At 42.6% G+C, this 27,224-nt stretch overlaps 1 protein-coding gene across 1 annotated transcript; it reads left to right on the forward strand.

Annotated features, from left to right (window-relative positions):
- Positions 1-1,099: 1,099 nt before the first annotated feature.
- On the forward strand, positions 1,100-25,170 carry GPNMB (glycoprotein nmb). The gene is made up of 12 exons (XM_032773881.2): positions 1,100-1,327; positions 7,303-7,455; positions 8,564-8,707; positions 10,511-10,684; positions 12,645-12,803; positions 15,121-15,429; positions 16,754-16,813; positions 18,735-18,857; positions 19,421-19,523; positions 20,506-20,711; positions 23,073-23,166; positions 25,015-25,170. Exons 1-12 carry the CDS (start codon positions 1,102-1,104, stop codon positions 25,166-25,168), a joined length of 1,905 nt encoding a protein of 634 aa, XP_032629772.1. The 5' UTR covers positions 1,100-1,101; the 3' UTR covers positions 25,169-25,170.
- The last annotated feature ends 2,054 nt before the right edge of the window (positions 25,171-27,224 follow it).

The following is a 27,224-nucleotide window of genomic DNA, read 5'->3' on the forward strand; positions in this document are numbered from 1 at the left end:
TACTCAACTCACAGTGTATTTGGATTTCTCCTCCAATTACAAGGGTGTCCATGAAAGCACTGATTTCCACCACATAAGTAAATGGAAAAAGAAAATGCACAAAATCTAGAATGAAGCCAGGTCTACACTACAGACCTGTATCAGTATAATTATGCCACTCAGGGGGGTGAAAAATCCATATTCCTGAGCAATGTGGTTATACCGACCTAACCCCCCATGTAACTACGCCAACATGAGAAGCTCTCCCATCTGCATAGGAGCCTCTTCACTAAAGTGCTACTTCCTGTGGTCTGTGTCTCCAGTGGATCATGGTAGTGGACAGAGGTTGTAAGAGCAAGCAATGGGGTGAGGGAGCAGAGAGGACTGAGCTGAGGGCAGGATCTTGGGGGAAAGAGGTGGGGCGTCAGGGGAAGGGGGCAGGATGAGGGCTTGGGGAGAAGGGGTGGAATGGGGGCAGGGCCTTGGGGGGAAGAGGAGGTGTTTGCAGACCTGTAGGCCTGTGTTCAAAACCCTCTGGGCTTTTACATGCTGTCTTAATAAACCTTATAATAATATCACTACCTAATACAAATAACAATTAATAGCAGCACATGTTTTGGGGGATGGTGTGATGTCATCACAATATCACAATGTGCCGCCATGTAGCATCCTGTATCACAAAATGCAATATCAGATGCACGCACGTGTTCTGACTCCTGCAATGAAGATACTTTTACGAATGACTTCTCTAAAATGAACATTAAATATAAGCCCAAGCCCTGGTGATGAACTGGGATCAAGCATTCATCTCTTAACCCAGAAATGTTACCCATCACATCTCACGGACCTGACGCGGGTCGCTCCCAGGTTTACTGATGGGGAAGGAGCGACTGCAGTAATAATTGCAATCTGGGCTGAGATGAGAGGTAACTGAAGGGAAATGGCTTTAATTTGAAAACAAACATCTACAAAAGCTGGAAACAGGGCCAAATTAGTCTAAGAATTCCTGTGGGGAGAATGGCATGTTTCTAAGTGGGTCTCTTAAAAATCCCAGTGAATGTTAAAGTGAGAGGAGTGAGTCATAAGCACATGAGCAGGGAGTTGAGTTGAAGACAAGAAATCATGCATCTCTGCTTAATGCCATCACATGATGAGCCCTGGGGCTCTCCATTTAATCACAGAGTTGGAGGGCAGCAGATAAACATTATTCCCACTTCCCTGAAGAGAGTTAACCTGTGCAGGAATTGGGGACACAATACACACACTCACTCCCACACCATGAAGAGTCTCTGCCTCCTCCTCGGAGTCCTGCTCCTGGCCAAAGGAGTTCTGCATGCTGCTGCCAAACGTGAGTGCCTTGGTTCCTTCCCCTCATCTCCCCCCACCTTCCCCAGGTTTAATTTGCTGAGATGGTGTGATCACAGCTATGCTGTTATTTTGAAATGTGTTTTGCTTTGGTTGCTGCAGCTCAGGGGTTGGGTGCTTTCAGGCTGCTGCCTACCCAGCTGGGGGTTATCTGCCTTTGTGGCTGCACATGTGATCTGAGATGGGATAGGAATGAGGAGAGCTATTCTGCTACCTGTTATAACACCAGGGAGCAGGGTGGCGGGCTGACGGGTCCTGAGCCTCTGTTGACTTCTCCACACCTCTAGATGAGACACACCAGCTCAGTGACAGGGACAATGAGCCTCTGCTGATTTCCCCACCTCTGGAAAAGTCCTCTGGATGTGACTCACTAATTTAGAAACGGGGGTCTCAGGGAGGAGCCCATTCCTTCTCCATACTGACATGGACCATGGATCCTGGGGAGGGGTGTAAGCCTCTTTGGAATTCTCTCTCTCTCTCTTCCAGGTCTGACAGACCCTCTTGAGTACAGAGGGGCAGGACCGGTTAGGACTCAGCTATTGCTGACCTTCCAGGAGTCCATGGTTGACTTACTGGCTATGGGATAGAGGTCTAGGGGTGGGGTCTGAGCCTCAGTTGGCCTCCTTTCCCTTCCCTGGGCAACACACTGTCCCAGGGAATGCTGAACATCTCCTCACCTCCCCATTTCTCCACCAGAGATAGCGTACAAGCTCAGGGATAGAAGCCCAGCTGAGTTGGGAGCAGGAGCACCAGCTCCTCTCCCAGGCGCACTAAAGTATGGTGTCATTATTAACAAGAATCACTTTCTTGGGTTTTATTATTAGACTGGCTGCTTTGGACTCAATTGCTCCACATGTGCCAATGACTGACACTTGCTTATGAAGGCTGTGTATAGTTAAGTGGAGGAAAAAACTTCAATAAAGGCTCTTTTTTTCTTACCCCTCAGTTCATCTCCTTGTGGTTTAAAGGGACTGGGGCTGAAGAAGATGTTAGGGTGAAAAATGCCTTGGCTGTGTAATCCAAAAGCTTGTGAAACTTCTTACATTTGATTGAGATAAACAAATTACAAGACAGTGAAGACATGCCATAGGAGCTTACCTTGTTAGAATTTGTGATGGCCAAAGTTACGATTAGGGCTGATGGTTTGTCATGGAAAAAACATACAAGCCACGGTCCAGTCATGCAGGAAATGCCAAAAGTTGCAGGGCACTTTGAATTCAGATCTTATCCATTTGGCAATAACAACTTGTTTCATGCATTAAGAGTGAGGTTGTGACTGGCCACAAGGAGAGTGCATGAAGACGGAAGGGGTCAGGCATCTTCCCCAGCCCTCTATCCCCTTTGCAGAGGCCAGGCACAATTGCAGCCCTTCCACACTTCTGAGGTCAAAGGCTGCTCCCTCCTAAAGACCTTGCAGGGCACAATTCCCCAGACAGCAGGGAGGAGCTAGCAGCAGCGCTGGCTGAGCACAGAGAATGGTGCACACGGGACCAGTCAAAAGGAACTCCAGTCTGGCAGCAGCCTCAGTGGGTAGGAAGGCGGATGGCAAAAAAGCAGCTGTTGCCCCTTCTTCAGCACTGCTTCCCTGCCTCCACCTCAGGCATTACAGTGTTGTGCAGGCTCCACTTCATCCAGCTGTATCTGCACAGTGCCTCTTCTAAACTACAGAGAAGTGACAGGACCCCGGAGCACATAACACACCACAATAGGCGCAGAGGCAGATTAAGATTTATTGGTGCCCTGGGCACAAAGAACATTTGGACTCCCCTATATTCCAGGGACTCAGGGGTGCCAGAAGTGGTGCCAGCCTCTTCCTGGTGGGCGGCTGAGGTGGACTTTAGTGCTCCCCCTTGCCACAGGGCCCTGCCTCCTGCTCCTCTTCCTACCTAGGCCCCACCCCCTGGCCAGGCTGGAAGCCGGAGCTGGGTCATGCTATGAATCATCCAGGGAGACCAAGCTGCTGTGGGGAGTTCTGGACCCTCCACCTGCTCTGAGGGGGCAGGGACATGGTCCAGGGGCTGCTATTATGGCTTTCTGTGTGATCCATCCATAAAGCAGTCCATCTCTTTATAAAGTGAACCAACTACATGACTGCAGCGGTATGTCCAGCGATATGAACAATTTCTGCAAATTTCACAGTAAAAAATACCTGTTGAAACTTTCTTCTCTTCAGCTAGATAAGATAATACAGCACAACATCTAGAAAAATGTACAGATGGTCTTAAAACTTTGGGATGTAAAATATTTCTTGCCAGGGCTTGAATTGGGACAGGGGGGAAGTATGCTGTGGTCTCTTCTAAACAGATTACAGTGAGATGTCTGGGTCTGTGTGTCCCAGGGACTCCATGGTGCCAACTGGGAGAGGGCACAACTGCACAAGGGGTGCATGAGGTTTTACAGGGATCCCCTGGGTCAGATATATGCATAATAGTTCACCAAAGGGTGGCATATGAGGTCTCTACTGAGAGACAGTAGCCCACTGTCATCATAATAATTGAGAAGTGTACGTACCGATAATAGCAAGGAAGTTATGTGTCTATACTGGAAATTATATTCTTAAGGTCTTGGAGTTAAGGCAGGTCATCAGGAGGTAACTGTTACTTATCTCCGTATCTGGCCATCTGTATATTTTGTACTGTGTGCCTCATAATGTATGCCTGTTTGCATACTGAGCCAGATGCAAAGACATTATAAAATCTACAAGAGAAGAATTTGTCAGGGAAAAAAAAAAAAACGGCAGGAGGGGTCCTGTTTATGAATGAAGACAAAGGATTGTTCTAGTACATCTTGGGGTGCAACGAGGCACAAGGAATCCTTCATCTAGGATGCAAACTGATGGTGTGCTTGTCTCATGAAAGGAGGATCGAAGGGACACTCCAGGGAGATGCTTGGGTGTGTCAGCTGCTAACTTGTTGAGTGACAGTGGGGCCTACATGGCCTACAGGGGAGTGCATGTGTTGCCTGTGGCTGGTAGAGCTAGGGCTCTGACCCATGGCCAGCACGGACAAGGTTTCCTCACACTAAAGACGGATGGTAGCAGCATGCCTCTGGGTACCCTAAGAAGAGTCAGAGTATTCCATACCCACTTATAGAATCACAGAAATCCACTGGAAGGGGCTTCAAGAGGTCACCTGGCCATCCCCCCACACTGAAGCAGGACCAAATATACCTAGACCATCCCTGGCATCTGTCTATAACTTGTTCTTAAAAACCTTCAGTGACAGTGATTTCACAACCTCCCTTGGTAACCTGTTCTAGTCCTTAAATATTGTTACAGTTAGAAAGTTTTTCTAATATCTAACAAAAATTTCCCTTGTTGCAGATTAAGCCCATTACTTCTTGTCCTATCTTCCATGGATATGAGGCAAAACGGAGCACCGTCTCCTTTATAATAGCCCTTAATATACTTGAAGACTGTTATCAGTTCTTTCCCCTGCCCCCTAGTCTCCTTTTTTCAAGACTAAACATGCCCAGTTTTGTAACATGTCTGCATGATAAACCTTTTATCATTTCTGTTGCTCTTCTCTGGACTCTCCAATTTGTCCACATCTTTCTGAAAATGTGGTGCCCCGAACTGGACATAATAGTTCAGCTGAGGTGTTACTGATGTTAAGTATAGTGGGACAATAACCTCCCATGTCTTACATATGACACGCCTGTTAATACACCTCAGAATGATATTTGCCTTTTTCACAACTGCATCCCACAATTGGCTCATATTCAATTTGTGATCCACTATAACCCCTAGATCCTTTTCAGCAGCACTACTACATAGCCAGTTATTCCCCATTTTGTATTTGTGCATGTGATTTTTCCTTCCTAAGTGTAGTACTTTGCGTTTGGCTTTATTTAATTTCATCTTGCTGATTTCAGACTAATTCTCCAGTTTCTCCAGGTTATTTTGAATTCAATCCTGTCCTCCAAAGTACTTGCAACCCCTCCCACTTTGGCATCACTGGCGAATTTTATAAGCCTACTATCCACTCTATTGTCCAAGTAATTATCCTCCCCGCTTCCCTGAGGGACCCCACTAGATATTGCCTCCCAATTTGACAGCGAACCATTAATAATTACCCTTTGAGTATGTTTTTTCAACCATTTGTGAATTCACTTTATAGTAATTTCATCTGGACTACATTTCTCTAGTTTGCTTATGAGAATGCCACATGAAACTGTGTCAAAAGTTTACTAAAATCAAGATATAGCACATTTACTTCTTCCCATCTTTTCACTAGGCCGGTAACCATGTCAAAGAAGGAAATTAGGTTGGTTTGGCATGATTTATTACTGAAAAATCTGTGTTGGCTATTACTTATCACTCTATTATCCTGTAAGTGCTTACCAATTGATTGTTTAATAATTTGTTCCAGGATCGATCCAGATATCGAATTTAGTATACATTCCTGAGGACCTTTTTGTTCCCCTTTTTAAATATGTGTACTGTGCTTGCCCTTCTCCAGTCTTCTGGGACCTCACCTGTCCTGTTCTTGAAGATAATCACTAATGGTTCAAAGATTGCTTCTGCTAGTTTAAGTACCCTAGGGTGAATTTCGTCAGGTCCTGCCAATTTTGACTATATCTAACTTATTTAATATTCTGTAACCTGTTCTTTCTTTATTCTGGCTTGTGTTCCTTCCCTCTTGTTTAATATTAATTGTATTAAGCATCTGGTCACAATTAAGTTTTTTAGTGAAGACTGAAGCAAAATAGGTGTTAAACAAGTCAGCCTTCTTAGGCCTGGTCTACACTGGGGGGGAGGGGGATTGACCTGAGTTACAGTAACTCCCCACCTAACATCCTCTTGCTTAACGTTGTTTTGATCTTACGTCCCTGCTCAATTACAGAACATGCTCCATTTAAAGTTGTGCAATGCTTCACTATAACATCGTTTGGCTGCTTGCTTTGTCCACAGCTGCCAATCCCCCATGAGCTCCCTTACGCCACCTGTACCAACACCTTGCACCCGCTGGCCGACCCCCCAGATCAGCGCCTTCCCCCTCCTCCCATCCCTTCAGCCTGCAGCAATCAGCTGGTGTGAGGCATTCAGAAGGGAGGAGGAGGAGCAAGGACTCGGCGCACAGTCTCCTCCTCCCTCCTCTGCCTCCCAAAACGCCACAAACCAGCTGATTGCCACAGGCAGGAGGCAGGGGAGGGAGGGAGGAGCCTGTGCACCAAGTCCTTGCTCCTCCTCTCTTCCTCGTGCCCCCTGAATGTTGCAAGCCAGCTGATTGCCGCGGGCAGGAGAAAGGGGAGAGGAGCAAGGACGCAGCGCACCTCCTACCTCCCTCCCCTGCCTCTTGCCCGCAGCAATCAGCTGGCTTGAGATGTTCAGGAGGCAAGGGAGGGAAGGGGAGCCTGTGAGTCATGTCCTTGCTCCTCCCACCCCCCCCTTTTGTTGAATCCTTCAGGTACTTTAGGTACTAAACTATAAGCAAAGCCCCAATTCTGCAATGCATTCCATGTAGGCAGATACCTATGTTCATGTGTGTTCCCATGGACTTTAATGGATGCAGGGGTCCACCTGTGTAGAACTCATTGCAAGATTGAGCCTAATAGCTCACTATTACATTCCCTAATGTCTCTTGATAATCACCTGGTGACAGTTTACATATAAATTTTTTGGTTTATAAGCTACTGACAATATTTTTTAAAGTTCTGAGAAATTATAAATAAGCAAGAAAAAGGCTGGAAAATGTTCATCAATGTGATCTTATCCCTCCAAGAATCCTTTCATACAACTGGAACATGTCCTAAAGTAAAGAAAGGATGAAATATGTATAGCCTAAATTCAGAGAAATTTCCATTGTCAATAAACTGAAAGACATAAGCTTTATTTATCATGATAAAGTTCCAAGCATGTCCATTGATTAAGAGTTTTGCATTCAGTGCAAGAATTTAATATTGTGAAATGGAGCAGTGGAAACATTCTTACTTTATGTTGCTCATATTTCTATCTAGAGTTTCGAGATGTGATGAGCCATGGAAGATCTTCTTCTCATGTCAGGTCCCATAAGAAGCTACATGGCTGGTCTCCTGATCAAAATCAGTGGAATGAAAAGCTCTATCCTTTCTGGGAAAAAGGAGATCCTAGATGGAAGGACTGCTGGAGAGGTAGGTCTAGATATGCAATCCTAAAACTCTGCGAAATGTAGCCAGAAATTCTATATGATAGAATAGAAAGTTATATATAGTGCGTTTTGTACTGTACATATCCTAAAATTGCTCTACATAGTAATGCACTAGATACTAGTACCTAATACATTGTCTGACAAAGTGGCCATGGCCGCCATTACAAAATCTACTCAGTAATAATTCGCAGCCTCAGATATTGAAATCTGGTTTATTGAAAAGGAACGTTAGCCAGGTCATTGGGAAAATCCCCTGTTCTCTGTGAAAAGCACCAGTAGGTTGAGATCTTCAACTTCCACCCCAAAGGCATATCACTGGATCAGTTTAACACTTTCTATGACGAACCAGCACATTGTATGGCACTGTTTTATCACCACTGGTTATGAGCCCAGGACTAAATGCTACACCTTCTGATAAAGACAAAAGAGCTGTACTCTGGAATACGCTGCCTCTTTTGTGTACAAATGTGATTCTAGTTTATAGCAGGGGAATATCTAGAGAACAGTTGACTTCAACTGACTGCAGTGTAGCTAGACTGATTTACCTTGGCTTAGAATCTGTCCCAATAAATCTAATTTATTAGTATAGTTTTGGATTTTCAAAAGTACCTTAGTGACTTAGGATCACAAATTCCACTGAAAGTACATGAGACTTGTGCCCCAAAGTTACATAGCACTTTTTTAAAAAAAATCATACTAATAATTTCCAGTTGGTCTTCTCCAAACTATTTAAGTAAAAAGTTTCTAATTTTTGTTGTTCTGGTTAGATATTACGAGACTGCAATACCTCAGATGGTTAAATGAGGGGCAAAGGAGAGTCTTCAGGAAGGTCACTACAACGGAGCATAGTATGTAAGAAGTGATAGAGACACTTAGGGTCATCTCCTCAGCAAGTGTAAATAGGTGTAGCTCCTTTCGCAGCCAACAGAGTGATATCAGTTCATGCAGCTGGGGGGTCTAGCTCTTACAGTCTTTGTAATAAGTTTAACATGATTGATTTTAAACTTTTTTGTTTACATTGTGTACAAATAGAAGTAACAGCTACTCAAAAAGACTGGCGTATAAATGAAATCTCATCTTAATCTCTTCAGGAGGAAAGGTGGTGGCCAGATTGAACTCTGACAGCCCAGCTCTAGTAGGATCAAATGTGACCTTTACTGTGACCCTACATTTTCCCAGGTGCCAGATAGAAGATAATGACAGCAACATAGTATATGACAGGAACTGCAGGAACGGTAGGTGACAACAATATCCTTATAGTGTGAACAAGTCTGGCAATGGTACTGGTGCATTTGTGGTCTACAAAAGTGCCATGAACACTTGGAGCCATCAGCATTCTGCTACCAGGCTGCAGTTCTATCCCTGTTAATTGAGAACTACAATAATGTCTGACTTGTGTCACACAAAAGATCCTTGTTCAGAACACGACTGTCTTATTTTTACCCATCTGCACCCGCTACATATAATGTTCTTGGATTTGGATTTTTTTCCATTACAAAATGCTTTAATCTGGCTTCCAGAAAAACTGTTGCTGCTCAGCTCATCTGCAAGTTTGCCCAGTCACTGGGCTGAATACTGGCATGTTATATCAGTAATATGGGTTTTTCTAACCAGATTTGTAAAACTGAGAATCTTCAATAAGGAGTTTAGGGTTCACTAAATAACATCTCTATATGGCTACCTACCAAGGAAGAGCAGATCTTACATTACTGATATTTCAAAAATAAAAAACAAGCAGGGGAAAATATCTTTTTAAAATAAAGAACATTTTTGGCCTTCTTTATACCTCTGAAACTAGGAAAAATGGTCAAAACCCCAATGTTTTTATTTGCTGCAGCTTGGCAGAAATAAACCTTTGCTCCAATGTCCAGATAGATTAAATAACACTTTCTACCGATCAATTTCAAGACATGTCAATCACTACTTGAATAGCATAGCTTCTACTTACTTCACAGTCTAATGACTGAAATGCTTGTATCTGTCCTATGATACTAATTTTGTGCTTTTCCAGTGAAGAAACATATATTTTTCTGATTCTCGTGGTTCTTGCAGTTTACATGGCACTTATTTAAAAATGACACAACTGGCTCTTCTGACAAAGGAAAGAAAGAAAAATAAAGAGCAAGCCAAATTTTACTGAGTTTCGCAGCTGCAGCTCCCATTGAGCCAGAATGCACGTGCAACCCCACTGACCTCAATGAGACAGCATTGTCCTAAGGGGCTGGCAGTAGAATTTGGACCATCTGCTCTGGGAGCCAACAGAATTCCTGAAAACAACTACATTTTTTCGTTGGAATAAAAACATACCAAGCAGAAAATACCTAGGATTATAATTAGAAAGAGCAGAGGAATTGTGATGTAGTGAATGTTAGTCTGAAAATGCCCTCTCCTCCTGCTCCATATTTAAAAACAATCGAAAAGCAATACTGTGGTTTAAATGTAAATAAATGTTCTGCTTTGGTGGTGTAAGTTCTCTGGGCATGATCGTATCCACTGAACTTAATAGGTATTTTTCATTGACTTCAGTGCAATCAGGCCTGGGCCTCAAGTCTTCGGCCTTGTTCCTCATGATGCACCATAGGCATGTGGCTCCCACAACTTTACACAATCCAGTCCTTGTTATTTGCTTATGTACAATAGTACAGACAGTTTCATGAACACCTAACTGAGGCACAACATGAGATTTCACTTAATCTGTCTTAATAGTGTGCTGGGAAAAAGGGGTCTTGTGGTTAAAGCACTGGACTGGAACGCAGGACATCTGCAGTCTGTGTCCGGCTTTAGTACAGACTTCCTGTGTGAGCTTGGGCAAGTCATTAAGCATGTGGTGCCATAATGCCTACTATGAAATTGAAATAATAATACGTCCATTCCTTGCCTCACTGAGTCATTGTAAAGATAAGTTAATGGATGTGTCTGAGGATCTTTGTTGCCATGAATGAGCCCCATAGAAATAAAGAAGGGAAAACATTCCTCTTTTATATAAAAACACTTATAAATTTGCCAGTTAATAATCTGTGATCTATTTCTGCACCTAGATTCCTCAGACTTTCCTGACCAGTATGTCTACAATTGGACTATGTGGATTGATGACTGTGGCTGGGAAAACTGCACAAGCAAAAATACCCATAATGTGTTCCCAGATGGGAGACCTTTCCCTCATCATCCTGGCTGGAGAAGGAAGAACTTTGTCTATTTGTTTCATACATTTGGTGAGTCCAGTAAAATGTGTCTTGGTTTTGTGTCCTAACTTGTTTCCCTAATGCCGTGCATTACAATCCCCAAAGAGGAATTCAACAGTTGTTGAGTGAGAGAATACTAAACACATTCTGAGCTGCTCAGTGAGAATAGCAGCTGCTCTGTTAATTCCTCCGAGGTTTGGAAGTCATATACTACCATGACATGTTTTGTAAGACTGCAAATGCACAGAGCTACCACTGTTGAAAATAACTCCTTTTTCAATCACAATTTGGATAGAACATTTAGAGGAAATCTTCAGGGCAAAGGGGGAAGCCAGATGATTTAGTGATTAGCACCACCAAGTAGCAGTCTGAGGTTCAGGAGTGATCTTGTGCCTGTAGATCCTCAGACTGGCTTCTTCACCTCTAGAAAGAAGGTGCAATGTGCATTTTGCTTCAGCGCTCCTAAACTGGCTGAATATAGTTCTGTTCCTCTCCCGGTTGTGACTTCCAGCAACAGATTGTGTAATAATTGGCCCATCTCTGCTATTGGGGTTACCATATGTCCGTATTTTCCTGGACATGTCCAGCTTTTTAGTTCTTAAATTGCCAGCTGGGAGGAATTTTTAAATATCTAAAAACGTCCAGGAAAATACGGATGTATGGTAACCCTAGGTCCAAAGTCCTAGGGCTGACGGCGCTTCCTGGGGCAGCTCCCGATGCCCGCCAGCCAGCAGGAGCCTGCAATGTGGGCGGCCCCTAGGCACAGAGGCAGAGGGGGTCTCTGTGTGCTGCACTGGCTCCCTCCTTCCCAATCAGACCTGTGAGGGTGGGGCTTGCAGGCGTCAGAAGCGGGCAGAGAGCCCTCCGACCCAACCCGACCCTAGGAGCTAGAGGGACCAGCTGGTAAACACTGCTGGGACTTCCCACCTCATCCCCCGGCAGGTCCCTCTGGCTCTTAGGGTTGGGTCGGGGGCAGAGGGCTCTCTGCACGCTGCCGGTGCCTGCAAGCTCTTCTGCGCGTCTCCAGCAGCTCCCATTGGTGCTTTTCTCGGCCAGTGGGAGCCACAAAGCTCCTGCTTGTGGTGGGCACAGCACGTGGAGACCTCTTGGCGGCCCCTGATCCTAGGAGCCAGAGGGACTTGAGGCAGGAGGGGTGAGTAGGTGAGCAGGGTGGGGTGAAAAGGTGAGCGGTGAGCATTGGAGGTTGAGTAGCTGAGGGGTGAGTAGGTGAACAGGGGAGTGAAAAGACCAGCAGTGGGCAGCAGGGGTTGAAGAGGCCAGCAGTGGGCGGGGGTGAGGAGGCAAGAAGCAGAGAGCCAGTGGCAGGCAGGGGTTCTCGGGTCAGGCATGGGGGTTTCTGGCAAGGGAATAAGGAGGCGAATGGCAGATGGGAGGAAGCGAGCGGTGGGTGGCGGACTGAGGAGAGACACAGCAAGCCAGCGGCAGGCCAGGGGTGAGGAGGGGTGTGGTGGCGGGGCCAAGCAGGGAAGGGGTGGGACCTGGGGCAGAGTAGGGGCTGAGCGTGGGAGGAGAGGGGGTGGACTGTGAGTAGGGCCAACACATCCCGTGTAGTGTCCTCTTTTTTGAATGTTCAAATATGGTAACCCTACTTGCTATTGACTACACTGTAAATCTCAGGCTCCTGACTTTGACTGGCAAAAATATTTTAGGTATTAATCTAATTTAATTGCATTGGGGAGATGAAGGTGCCTTGGCAAATGCCTTTTCTTGGATCGGTGGGAGCAGGCACATCTTTCTAATGCCTTTGGCTGCTTTGCTGAAACTCAGAAAAAAAAAAACCTAATGGCAGGGAACATAACAATGACATGAAGAGTGTTTGAAAAGTACATTTCACACAAATGAAGGATGGGCATAAAATATACACTTTTGATTTAGCCAATCCAAAATTCCACAGAAATGCTGTTTCTCTTTATAAAACTTTTTCTATCTCTTCACAAAAGGAAAATATGAGTTCATGTCCTGTTCACAGGCCAGTACTACCAAAAAACTGGAGGCTCTTCAGCAATTGTTTCCATCAACACAACAAATATCACCCTTGGCAAACAGATGATGGTGGTCTCTGTTTACAGAAGAGGTCATCGAATGTATGTTCCAGTTGCAACAGCAAGTGGCATCTATGTTGTGACAGGTGAGTGTGCTGGACTAAACCACAGCTAAATACTTGGCAGTGTTTGTAGAGGAGATTTAACATAAATGCAACTAAAGTGCTATCTGGGAGAGTTGGGAGGGATGTAAGAAGGGATTGGAACAAGTGATGATTTTAACCTTCATGTGAAATCTCTAATAGGCTACCCTGAACAGTATGGAATAAGTCCTCTTAGCAGACTTGTTAAGAGTTAGTTGAAAAATGTGCCCTTAACTATAGATATTAACACTGCAAATATATAAGTAGGGATGCAAATTAATTATGCTAATAATATTTATCCAGAACTCTATAGAGAATACTTTTTTTTATCTATCTATAACATCTGATACTCCAGAGTCTTACCTCATGCTATCCTGCAATTTGACTTGTCCCAAATAAAATTTAAGATCACTTTCTACTTATTGTTCTTTGTCTGTGTCATAAACAGATAGTAAGGATTAATGCCTCTTTTACCTGTAAAGGGTTAAGAAGCTCAGTAAACTGGCTGACACTTAACCAGAGGACCAATAAGGGGACAAGATACTGTCAAATCTTGGTGGAGGGAAGTCTTTGTTTGTGCTCTTTGTTTTGGGGGTTGTTCGCTCTTGGGACTAAGAGGGACCAGACGTCAATCCAGGCTCTCCAAATCTTTCTGAATCAGTCTCTCATGTTTCAAACTTGTAAGTAACAGCCAGGCAAGGCGTGTTAGTCTTATTTTTGTTTTCTCAACTTGTAAATGTTCCTTTTTGCTGAGAGAATTTTACCTCTGTTTGCTGTAACTTTGAACCTAAGGGTAGAGGGGGTTCCTCTGGGCTATATGAATCTGATTACCCTGTAAAGTATTTTCCATCCTGATTTTACAGAGATATTTTTTACTTTTCTTTCTTTAATTAAAAGCTTTCTTTTTAAGAACCTGATTGATTTTTCCTTGTTTTAAGATCCAAGGGGATTGGATCTGGACTCACCAGGGATTGGTGGGGGGAAAGAAGAGGGGATGGTTAATTTCTCCTTGTTTTAAGATCCAAGGGGTTTGGATCTGTGTTCACCAGGGAATTGGTGAAGCCTCTCAAGGCTGCCCAGGGAGGGGAAGGTTTTGGGGGGGACAAGAAGTGATCCAGACACTAAAATTTCTGGATGGTGGCAGAGTTACCAGATCTAAGCTAATAATTAAGCTTTGAAGTGTCCATGCAGGTCCCCACATTTGTACCCTAAAGTTCAGAGTGGGGAAGAAACCTTGACAGTCTGAAATGTTTGAATAAGCAACAGAGAACTGTGGTGTACATAAACTAACTTACTTTCCATACGGAATGTGAATCTAAGCTTAAACATAATGCAAATTGCCCTTTATTTTGTCTGCATCCCACATGCATCCCTAGTACTAATAGTCCAAAGAAAAGAAATTGGAGGGACTTCCTGACCCTTTCTCTGGATGAAATTCATCACCCTTCTCTGGATGAGGCTGGCGAAAGTATCCCAGGGATTATTTCTATCCCTTTATTCTGGCTGTCTCTTAAAATTAAGTAACCCACCAACATCAACCCAAATGCACACACTGCAACAGTTCAGTCAAGGGATCCTTTTTGCACCACTGGAACAAACAAACCAATCCTTGCATACTGAGTATAAGATTTGCTCACTATACCTCATTCTCAGGCCCTCATTACCTGTGATCTAGACAATCTCAGATACAACAATGGCAAAGGCGAAGTATCTTATTCATGAAGGGCCACACTCTGACACTCTTGCTCAGGCTGAGTAGCAACTTTTACCACAAGTGGTCCCATTGAAGCCCATGGGTGTTTTGTCATAGACTTCAGTGGTCGCAGGATGAGGCCCTATAATGTCCCCCAACCCAAATTCACTAAATCTCCTTAATGAATTGAGTTTCAAGGGTTTTTCCTCCTCTTTTGTGCTGATGGGGGGGAAATACGTAGGAAATTACAATTGGACCTTTAGAGACACAATTGATGTAATAGAGATACTACCGAAAAGCAAATGTTTTGATTTCTAAATCCATCAGATTGCACCAATTGGCAGGTATAGAACAATATTAATGGGACAGGGAACCTCCAGATGACTAGATATAGGGTCTTCAGTCGATGCACATGACTTTCTACCTGGTTGCAGGGTTTCACTTTATAACTGTAATCTATTGAGAAGTGAGTTAAAGAAGAAACCTGTATTAAAGAAATTAAGCCTGGCAGTTAACAAGATGCAGGCTTGTGTCTTACACTGTGACCTTTGCAGTCTGAGGGCTGTGAAGCAGTCTGTTATTTGCATCCATTCACACCTGCTTCACTTTCTTTCATTTTTCTTGCAGACCAGATTCCTTTATATGTGAACCTGTCCCAGAAGAATGACCGCAAGGCCTCAGACTCTATCTTCATTAAGGATTCTCCTATCATATTTGATGTCAAGATCCATGATCCCAGTCACTACCTTAATAATTCTGCTATCTCCTACAAGTGGGATTATGGAGATGGCAGTGGTTCATTTATATCCAACAGCCCTATTTCAAATCACACTTATACGCTGCAGGGAAACTTCAGCCTGAATTTGACCGTACAAGCTATTATACCTGTACCTTGTGGGCCTGCAACACCTACCCCACCACTTCCTACCTCGCCAGGTAAGAGTCTGACAATTAATAGGAGTATTAGGAAATAAATGAATAATAATCATTAATAGACCGACATTTTGGTTTTTAAAAATTACATACCTTTAAAAGCTTTATGGTCATCAAAGTTGGAGCTACACAGTTTTTGTAAACGTAACATACTTACACTTACTTAAGAGTCTGAATCAATAACAGGATAAATATGTACTCTAAAGTTACAGATATAAAAGGATTCTAATTTATGCTAAAACCAATTTACAATACACTGACAGTGTAAAGGAGCCTTCAAGGGAGAGTAAATTACACGTGCACTAACTTTATGGCCCCTCAACACTGCCAGAGCCGGGCATGGGTACATGGGGGAAGTTATTCCAGAATAAGGTAAGGTGTGAATTTAAAGCGCAATGCCTGTTCCAGAATAGCTATTGTGGAATAGCTTATTCTACAATAGATATTCCAAACAACCTCCTAGCATGGACAAGCCTTTATAATAGTGTGAATGAGAATCAAGCTGGTAAGATTTTTGTTTTGTAAGAAATTGTCACCTTCATTCAATTATTGATTTATAATCTCATAGAAGTTTTATATTCGCAAAGTTTTGAAGCTCCAACTTTGATAATTATAAAGCTACCACCATTACAGTGTAAAGTTAAGTGGGTCAGTATGTTTCAAATTTTATGTTTCTCCAAAATTTTGACTCTCAATCAAAAAATGGGGGAAAAGTCAATAACATTTTTCACAATTTCCTCCTTATATTTCAATCCAATATAAATTAATAGATAAATATCTAGTTTAAGAAAAAAACTGAATCTGTAATTGGTTGTTATTGATTTGGGAATCTTAAACAAGCATTTTCATCTCCGCATACTTTGCAGGTCTACCTTCCCTTGCTTAGAGACAGATGACTGCACTTGAAACACTACAGTGGGACACCTGCAGCACTGCAGCTGCGCCTCTGTAGCACTTCAGTGTAGACACTACCCACACTGACGGGAGGAGTTCTCCCATCGATGTAGGTAATCCGCCTCCCCGAGAGACAGGAGCTAGGTTGACACAAGAATTCTTCTGTCGAACTAGCGCTGTCTACAAGAGGACTTAGGTTGACTTAACTATGACACTAAGGAGTGTGGATTTTTCCACATAGTTTAGCCAATCTAATTTTCTCCCACAGACCAGGGCTAAGATGCGGATGTGTTTAGTGGGAGACTACCAAATGTGTGTGATTCAGACAAACTAATCCAGCACTGTGCCAGAGTGACCCTTTACGCTAAATAGAAGGTAATTATACTGCTGTTGTATTTTTGGCTGTGCTAATTATCACAATGGTCTTTTACAGGGGCAACAACTCAAAACGCAACCAGTACCACAAATAAAACTGAGTCAACCACTCCTACTAGTAAGTTTATATCTCCTCCTGTGTAGACTGTTAGAATCATTTTCTAGTAAATGACTTTCTATGATTCTTACAGCTTGATTCACAATGTCAGGGGCTTATTTGCTCATACTAACCTCAGGCAGTTTCCTCACAGCACTAACTTGAGGAAGGTATTGCAACCCTCTTGCCTTGTCTGCATGCTCAGCTTGTTCCCCTCTCTTTCTGACAGCCTCCCCTCAGGACACAGAGCACAGTCCTCCCTTCCCAAGTAGGACACCAGTGGCAAACCCCCAACATCAAGTCACAACATCCAATGCCAGTCACCTTAAATAAAAGTTCAGTTGGCACAGAATAGGAGCAAGTGTGGCGGAGAGATGGGGCAAAAAAAAAACCAAAGTATAGAGCAAATGGTGCAGGAGCTCTGGTCTGGCTGAGTGGCACTCATCTCAGGACCAGAGAGGGAAGGGGGCAAAGGTGTCTTCGTGCTATTTTTGTGCCTCCTTAATCCTGGGGATGGCTCTCAGTGCCTCTTAGACTAGCCTCCCCCAGTTGCCCTTGGCCTCAAGATGCTGTTCTGTTGGCCAAATGCAGAGCAGATGACTCCTCAGTCATGCCCTTCCCACCACCACCACCCCAGACATGTTCCTTACATCAGTAGCCAGGAAAGAAGTGGCTTAGCGCTGGAGGGAATCCCCCTATATAAAAGGAATCTCTAGGAAGCTTTTTAATGCAGCTTTATGGCCCAATTTAATCATCAGAGCAGTGAAAAGGGGTGATAGCAGTGATTCTGGCTTAGCTATTGGTTTGTTTGGATTTGAACAAAAATAAAAAGAGATGCTTATTAAAAGCTCACTAGTTAGGCTAATTTAGTATTCATTAGCTGGGCTAATCACTATGCTGAGTGGAACTCTAAACTTCGTTTACCCATATGATTGAAGAAGATTAAAACCTGACAAAGCAGCACATTGTCAGATCTAACTTATCTATGTCTGTTCCTGCAAGTTTGTGTGTGTTGTCCCAGAAAGGTCTGGATATAATCATTAGCTGATTGATTGTTTTCAACATGTCTTGGAAGAGAATGATTCATTACCATGCAAATGGAGATAGCCCCACTTTCTGGCTAACTGATATCAAATACCCCTTAAAGACTCATGTAATAACTTATGGCTCAGTCCAACACCCACTGATGTCAGTGGGAGCCTTTCAGTTGACTTTGATGGGTGTTGGACCAGGCTTTTGATGAACACAACCGTTTTTTAACTCAATCTAACAGATGTAATTCATCGTACATAAATATCCAAACAGTGTAAACAATATGAGCATGAACTGACACATCTCACAGACAAGTACAATATAAAACCTGCACTGTAAGCAACAAGAGACAGACCGAGACAATGGAAGGCCTTTATATACTGTGTCACAATGTATCTGGAGACTGGAATGCATCTGATAACGTATAGTGAAAGTACCTGCAGGTTGGTGGAACAGACATGATTAACACTAGAAGAGGTTAAAAAAAAAAAAGAAGGGGAAAAAAAGAGAGAATAGTGGCAAACTCATTCTGTGCAGAATGCTGGATTCCATTTTTAATCACCTGTGAGCTGGGGCATAAATTCCTTTCCCCCGCTTCTGCAACTCCTACTGGCCTAGGGATCTGAAATCCAAATTACTTCTCTTGCATGGTTCTGTAGAACACTGGGGCAAGGAGGTTTTCTTGAAGTTTTGCACAAGAGCTCGCTGAGATAAACTACATCACTTATTTACTCACTGTGCGTTTAGCAGAATGGCAAAAACCTAATTCTTTAATCATTTGGCTTCCCTTCATTGGTGATATGAAAGAAATTAATCCACTTAGACTTTGTCTCCACAACATAGATTGCGCAAAATATTTTCTAAACAGTGTAACTAGCAATATGTTTCTTTTCCCCATTCAATCCAACAGTCACTACTATACCACCATATAATCTGGACTCTCCCATCAGTGCTGGTGTAATGGAAGACGCTCCTGATGGAGGCTGTCATATTTACAGATATGGACATTATAAAACTACTATCTCCATTGTAGGTAAGTGCCTAAATCAATAAGAGAATAGGAAAATTGTTTGATATGGTACGGAACATATATGGGCTGCCTTGTTTGTTCAGTTTACCTGCTATCGTGTAAACATCACAAGAAGGAACTATAAGAACCTATTCTGCAGGCTTGGGTCTGGTTTCATAATTTAACATAGTTAGCTGACTGGCATTGTTTGTTTTCTTACAACCTGGTTTATCCAGTTGCTAAGCTCAAAAGATATGGACAGTAGAGGATTTGAGTGAGTTTGTCACTAATTAGAGTGGAGGGCAACAATTCAGTATGGAGTGCAAGATTATGTGCATTGTAACATCTTAAAATTTCCAAGATTTTTTGAGGGGAATTTTGGGGTGAGATGGAATATAGTGAAGAGACTAGACCTGAGCTGACCATTAACAAACCACTTATCTTATTGAGTTTTTAAATGTGTAGGCTTCAGATCCAGTGAGAATAAATCAAACACAGACCATCTATGATTCTAAGTGGACTGTTTTTGCTGTATGATGTTGTTGCCTGAGTAACCTAACAGGTTGATAAGCTCTTTCCTCCCTTAGAGGGAATCCTTCAGGTAAACATTATTCAGATGACAAGTGTCCAGATGACAGTGGCTCAAGGTGAAAACTCTCTAGTTGACTTTGTTGTTACCTGCCAAGGGAGGTAAGTGTATTCATTAATTTCCCTCTTTAAAAAATTAGGTACTTGGATGTTACTAGAATGCTACCCACATTCATATCCAGTTGCATGAACAGTAATTAGAAACACAGCAATTACCATCTGTTGACTGAAATTAAGATAATAGAAGTCTAATTTGTGAGTTATAGCAAGAGAAATTGTTGCCAGGTTCTTCGGCTTCAGACCAAAATGACATGCCTAAGCAAAACTAATAGAACTAGTTGGTGGGCAGAAGCAATTCTCTGTTTTCCAGTCAAAGATGGAGGACTTCAGCACTCACACTAAAAAGGGAAGTGGCTTGCTCAAACTGGGAGGAAGCCATCTTTCTAGCCATAGGTTTTTTGACATTTGGAATAAAAATGAGCATCAAAGGAATTCTTTGGATGCAAAGAGCATTGCATTAATATTCCTAGCCTCTGGAAAGTGTGTGGATCTGACAGAACTGAGAAGTACAGATGAGTCTTGACAACGTAACTGGGAAATAATCACTTTGAAAGTGATCCTAAAACTAGCAAAATATTCCTGCCACGTGTAGTAGTACATCTAAAAATCTCCAAAGGGTTTACATTGTATGCCTGGTGAACTGAACCAAAATTAATAGATTTCATCAACTAACTAGGGGCCAGGTGATACTGTGCTTTGAGAAATGAGTGTAATTGCTGGTAACATTATATTAACTGAGTCTAAATGATGCCAGACATAGTTGTGAAATTATGTATGCCTGCAGGAGTGAAGTGGGGAAAATGCAAAGTCCTCTGTAGTCAGAAAATAATGAGTGTTATGCCAAGCAGCTAATTTAATCGAAGAATAAGGCTACTGGGCCAGTTTTATATTGGTCTAACATCACTGATTCCAAGACAGTTGCACCAGCATAAAACAGGTCCAACTGAGGAGAATCAGGACCAATGAATCTATGAATTGGATTAGTAGTAGTATACATTCATTTTCTCTCTCACACTTCCCCCAGTCTTCCTACAGATGCCTGTACAATAGTCTCTGACCCCACATGCCAGGTGTCACAGAATGTGGTATGTGACCCCATTGAAGTTACTGATCAATGCTTACTGACCATCAGAAGAGCCTTCAATGAGCCTGGAACCTACTGTGTAAACATTACATTGGGTGATGATGCAAGCCAAGCCCTCACAAGTGCCCTTATATCTGTAAATGGAGGTGAGTCCAAATGGAACAGATGTTGAGGCTCTGTGACTAGCGTCTCTTCATGGCCATTTCACAGGGGTGTGTGTGTGTTATTAATTATTTGCATTATGACACTGCTGAGAGGCCTCAACTGAGATAGGGCTCCATTATGTGAGAAACTATACAAACATATAGTAAGAGATAGTCCCTGCCCCCAGAGAGTTTCTAATCTAAATAGAAAAGAGAGACAAAGAGTGTGAGGAGAAAACAAAGGCATAGACAGGGAAAGTGACTTACCTAAGGTTACCCAGCAGATTAGTGGTAAAACCAGGATTAGAACTCAGGGCCATCTATCAATCTAAGGTATTCATAGGCCCCACAATCTTTATTGTATTTCTCCTCACAAGAGCCCTGTAAGGCAGGGAAGTGCCATTATCCCCATTTTACAGATGGGGAACTGAGACACAGAGCAGCTGAGAACTTACCCAAGCTGACACAGGGAAATCTGGGGTGCAGCTGGAAAGCACAGCCTGGTCTCCAAGTCCTAGGTTTGTGTTCTGGCCACTAGACTACACTGCATCCTCATTGACTTCAATATTGCTGGGCTAATTTACATAATCTGAGGAAGTGGCCTTTGGTATTATAGATTATTAGGGTTGGAAGGGACCTCAAGATCATCTAGTCCAACCCCCTGCTCAAAGCATGACCAATTCCCAAATGGCCCCCTCAAGGATTGAACTCACAACCCTGGGTTTAGCAGTCCAATGCTTAAACCAGTGAGCTATCCCTTCCTATTTTTAGCAGATCTTATTTAGTTTAGGTGGGATCTGGTGAGTCCGTAACAGCTGGGGGCACTCTGGACAAGATTTTCAAAGGTATTTAGGCGCCTAAAGTTGCCGATAGGCACCTACTGAGACTTTCACAAGCACCTAGGAGCCTAACTCCCATTGATTTCAATAGGAGGGGCGTAGGTGCTTTTGAAAATCTCACTGGGTCCCTATCTGCTTCTTTAGGTGCCTAAATGCCTTTGAAAATCTGACCCGCAGTGCTTTGCAGGATTGTTCCCTCCCTAAATTGGTGTGGTGTAGAGCATGACTGTTTAACAAAAGTCCAGTTTCTGTGTATTTAAATTACTGTTAGATAGGATGTAGTTCCACAATGTATATGTGCCCCTTGGATGTATAATGCTTTCCAAATCACGTAAGAGTACATGTGATTCACATAGGAATGTACATCCCTGGCTGCTGTCTTTGCAAGGACGACGGTGTAAACTAGCGGTATAAATCCAAACATTTATAATAACACACTGCAAGATGGTACAGTTTACATAGATTATGTCAATGGTTAACACTAATTTAAGACCTTGATTTGAATATATTTACATAGTAATTATGGATTAATAAATTAGGTACAAATCAATGTGTATCTCTAGTTTACTCTGCTTTATAAACACAGTTGTGAACGCGATAAGCAAGAGCATGACTGAGCATCAGTAAACTCACCACATAGATTGAAGAGCAGCCTCTGGACTGGAGAATTAAGATCCTTAATACAAATCATAAAAGTAAACAATAATTAACAGTATTTATTTATTCAATTTCTCCTGTGGCCAGATCTGGTGGGGTTAGGACTGGATCCAAGCACAATGGTCTCTGAATTTAAGGCCATTCTCAGAGGTGGACTGGAAATTTGGTGGCAGAGCAACAGAGAAAATCACAGGCTGGGTCAAGAGTTAATTCCCCAAGCTGCCAGTATTACAAAGGCAGAACACTCAACCCCTAGGAGAGGCATCACATCATCACCAACAATCATCCCATCTACGGACACTCTGTCCTCTCAGGAGGATGTCCTGTCCAATCCTGGGATAGAGAGGGGAATCACTAGAATGCACATCTAGGGCAAATGAAAAGATACCAGAGAAAGTCCATTCTTTCTCCTTCCTCAAACTCCACTCCGCAACGACATGCTAATTCTTATGCTCTGGGTTATAAAACGATTAAGTACTTTACACTCTTAATATAAACAGTCCCTTTGTAGCATAACAACTGGGCAATTAGCAAAGTAACTCCAAATCTTGTGGGATGCCAACTAGCCCTGCAGTTCCTTTGCACATGGTAAAGGTATTTGCATGTTACAGTCAGCAAACAATATATTTCATATGGAAACATACAAGGCACTGTTAGTATTCACCTCTAGTATAACTCAGTTGGCATCAAAGATGAATTGGACTCTACAGTCTGTGAATGCCCCTGAGCCCTATTGTTTAGTGTAAAGGGAGTGTTAAATATACTGAACCTTCTAGAGTCATGTGGCAGAAAGAATGGTACTGTTGGAAAACTGTACCTCACTGCATAGAACATGAGGCTAATATTTAAAACAAATTTGTTATTCAAGCTCCAGGGTCATCTTCGAGGACAGTAGAAGGTGTCTTGATTGCCTCAGGTTTCTTGGTGGCGCTTGTCATCATTGTGTCTCTCCTTCTTTACAAGTAAGTTGCTGGTTCCAACAGTTAAGAAATAGACCAAGATGACAAAAATGATTCCATGAATAGTCAGATGGATAAAAAACTGAATTTGCTTTGGCTATGCTTGCATCCTTTTTGGGTTTGCTTTCCACAAATATTTCAGCAAACTACCTTACTGGCTGGAATGCTCCTAAAACCAGCAAATTGTGGGTGAATGTTAAAGAATATCATGGAAAACAATTTTTGAATTCATCAGCACAAGTAGTCATACTGGAAACATGATTCTATAAATTTTACTCATCCAATCAGAGAGAGGAAATAATACCAGGTGAACTTATATGTCCAATCAAAAATAGCCAACACATCTTAAGGTTCACATTTAGAATACTCATAACAAAATGTGTATGAATGACCTGCAGACTAAGAGCATTCATCAAAACTGTTAATCAAATAACTTTAATAAATACATTTGAGAAAATAGTAAGGAGCTTGCAGACAATTCACAGATACATTTATATTGCAGTATCAGGTCTTCAGGATCCCATTGTGCTAGGCATTGTACAAACATATAGTGAATGACATTCCCTGTCCCAGAGAGCTTACAGTAAAAAAAAAAAGGCAGTCAAATTGATCATATAAATTATTTGCATAGCTCTAGCTAACAGTATTCCCACTCTTTCTAATTACTAAGTACCCTTGTTCTTCAGGCTTAAGTTTTATTACCATCTGCATGCATTTACCCTGTCCTTTATCACAGTGTTCACTATTCATTCTCATTTAGTGTGACAGCAGAACCCTGCTACCAGTTACTATGACTAGGTTTAACCATGGTTGTTACTATCAAGTTTCTAATACAGTTTCTTTGAGCCTGTATGAATGGATTTTTTTGTCTGTGAACTGTATTAGAAGCAGATTATAAAACTATACCAGGAGCAGAAGCACCCTAAGAGAGGGAGGGGGGCCACAGAAGCCCAATCCCGCCGGCCCTCCCTCATGGCCCTGCCTCTGCCCCTTCCCCTGAAACCCTGCCCTCGCACTGCCCCTTCCCCCATGCCCCACCCTTGCGCTGCCCCTTCTCCCTGAGGCCCCGCCCCTGCACTGCCTCTTCCCCTAAGGCCCCACTCCAGTGCCACCTCTTCTCCCCAAGACCCCACCCATGCTCACTCTCCATCGCCTGCCTTTGTGACCTTTTAAATGTGCGGGGGGCCATGGCCCCTTGAGCCCCCTTCTTTAGCACTCCTGGACTATACTTATAGTAAGGGAGTAGTTGAGAGCACAGATTGGCTATAATACTCACAGTGGTGAGGGAAGTCATGCTAGAACCTTGTCAGAACAAAACGTGTTTACACAAAGTCACAGCTAGTTTTGCTTCCATGGTGAGCAGGGCCCTGAAAAGAATTCAAGTGTTTGCCCCCAAAACAGGGGTGCTGGAACAAGGGGTGCAGTAGCATCCCCTGGCTTGAAGTTATTTCCATCATATACGGGGTTTACCATTTAGTTCAATGACTTTCAGCACCTCCACTATAAAAGCTGTTCCAGTGCCACTGCCAATGCAGTGTGGTAAGGCTGGGTGTACAACAACTTCTCTTTCCCAGTAAAACACAGAACTGTGTGCATAACAACTCAAAATCCTTTCTGGACCTCTATTTTTTTCCTTAATAACCTCTCTAGACCTGGCAGTTCTCACATGATCATTCAGAATTAGTCACAACTAATTCTCTTCAGCCTCCTGTGGTGGTTTCCAGTTGTGGGGGAGGATGGAGGAGGACATGGTATCAATATTTGGCTCTCTCACATATTCACAGTGCCATGTTAAATATGCACCATCAGTGGAATCCATTTCAGTAACTAACTTTACAATGTTCCTTGCAGGAGATACAAAGAGTATAAACCTATTGAAAAACGTGCAGAACAAGCGGTGAACAGGGAGGGACTGAGTGTTTACTTCAACAATGTCAAGGCTGTTCTCTTCCCTGGGAACAATGAGAGAGATCCCCTGCTGAAAAGCAAACCAGGAATTGTTTAATCTTTAGCGTAACCTCTGATACTAGAGTGTATATATGGGGTTTATGGCTGAACTGTACTTCAATGGATGACTACTTATTATGAAAACAAAGGATTAAGGTAACTTCCAAATATGGGTCGGTACATTTTATAACTCAATTTATTTAGAAATGGAAAATGGCTTCTTTTAAAAAATTGAGCCATTGTGATTACTCACTGTTCTTGCTTATGATCTAGGTCACAAAATATTGAATAATAAACCACTCTAGACTGAGCATGATTATGCAGTTCACCTAGATTAATTTGTAGCTTGGGAGAAGAGGCTAGATACTTTTTATCTCCTCAGTATTTAGATCTTAAATAAGAATTGCACAGTCCCCAGTGTCCTAGTTTACTCCCCCTCTGCATGCATCCCACAGTCTGGGCTTTGTGAGGTTGAAAGACATGGAGAATAGCCATAATGGCCAACCCTCAGCCACTTTATAAAACTAGATCACGGACATCAGGTGAACAAAGAAACCTAATCTACTTGGCTCCTCCTAAACCAACTACTAAAAGTTCCATTTAAAATTCTTACTGTAGTTGTTGCTGCTACCTCTTGTAGCTGTTGTTTCTACTGGTTTTGTGCCATCAGAACTGACTGCCATCGGCAACAGTGTGTCCTATCTGTGTCAGAAGGAGCTGCTGTATTCCAGAGGGTAGAGAAAGATGAGGCCCAGCAGAGTGGTGGTAACAGGAAAAAGATTCTGTATCATTCAACTATTAGTAAAGAGAACTAAAAGGGGCTTTTTTCCCTCTCCTTCTCTTCAGTTTCATCTTGCTCTCTGTAAACAGCCACTACTTTCTCCTTGATCCTCCTGTCCCTCTGTTTTTTTTACTATTCCCGCCAAATAAATGAAAATCTCAAGCTGGGTAGGGCAATATTCTCCAGTTTCTGCTTGTCCACTATGCAGCTGAGAAACTGTCAATATCCAGAAGGGTGATGTGCCTTTGCTTGCTTAATGCAGCTGCTGTGCTGTGTTAACTTTCACCTACAAATCTCACTTTGATATCTTTCTCAAGTGATCTAGTAAAACCCTGTCTTTCAGCCACTCACTCTTGTAATTCCATATCATGGAGTTTAGCCCTGGATGCAATTGTCTACTTATCGCTTAGAAATAAAAACACCTTTCTGAAGACTGGATCACAGGAGGATATCAGAAGAGGAGAGTGTCTTGTCTGTGGAGAAAAGGGTTGTTGAGAAGGTTCAATCCTTGCTGGGTGAGAAGAGAACCAGAAATGCTCTAAATTCAAGGCTCTGTATAATAACCTGATACCTAATATAACAGTTTAATGCAGAACAAAACGAACTTTTAGTTTGAGAGTGAGTGGATAATTTCACTTACCCATTTCTAAACACCAGTCACTGAAGACCTCTTCATTGCCAGCCCAACTGTGAACAATTTTGGAGTCTCCTTTATTCTTTCTAATCTGGAACATCCCTAATACATCTTTCCTCTCTCACTCTCTGAAGGGTGACATAAACATAACCATATTTTGCTGTTTTCCTGGCAGCTATTGCCTAATGCCCTAAAATAAGCCCTACCCTCCACCATACACACTTGTTAATAATTTGAGAATATCAGTAATTGTACAAACACCTATGGGGTTAGCGCTTTGCTTAAAAACCTTTCAGGATGCAATATTTTTTAGTTGTTCTCTGGCCGCTGTACAAATATTAGTTTAAAAAAAATACTGTTGGTCACTGTCTTTCCCTCCTTATACATTAAATGACTTAGCTTATGGGCTTGATGCAGAAATTACTGGGTGAGGTTTTATGGCCTCTGTTATGCTGAAGTCAGACTAAATGATCATAATGGTCCCTTCTGATGATAAAAAGCACAAATCTAGGAATCTTGCAAACCAAGTTGAATTTACACACACACACACACACACAACCACCACCACACACACACACACACACACACACACACACACACACACACACACACACACACACAGTCTTGCAAAAGTCCACTGTAACGCTTTCTTTTTGACATATGCACTACAGCCTAGCTTCCCATCATAGTTATTTGCGA

This window comes from Chelonoidis abingdonii, chromosome 2, assembly GCF_003597395.2.
Source record: "Chelonoidis abingdonii isolate Lonesome George chromosome 2, CheloAbing_2.0, whole genome shotgun sequence".
NCBI classification, from domain to species: Eukaryota; Metazoa; Chordata; order Testudines; family Testudinidae; genus Chelonoidis; species Chelonoidis abingdonii.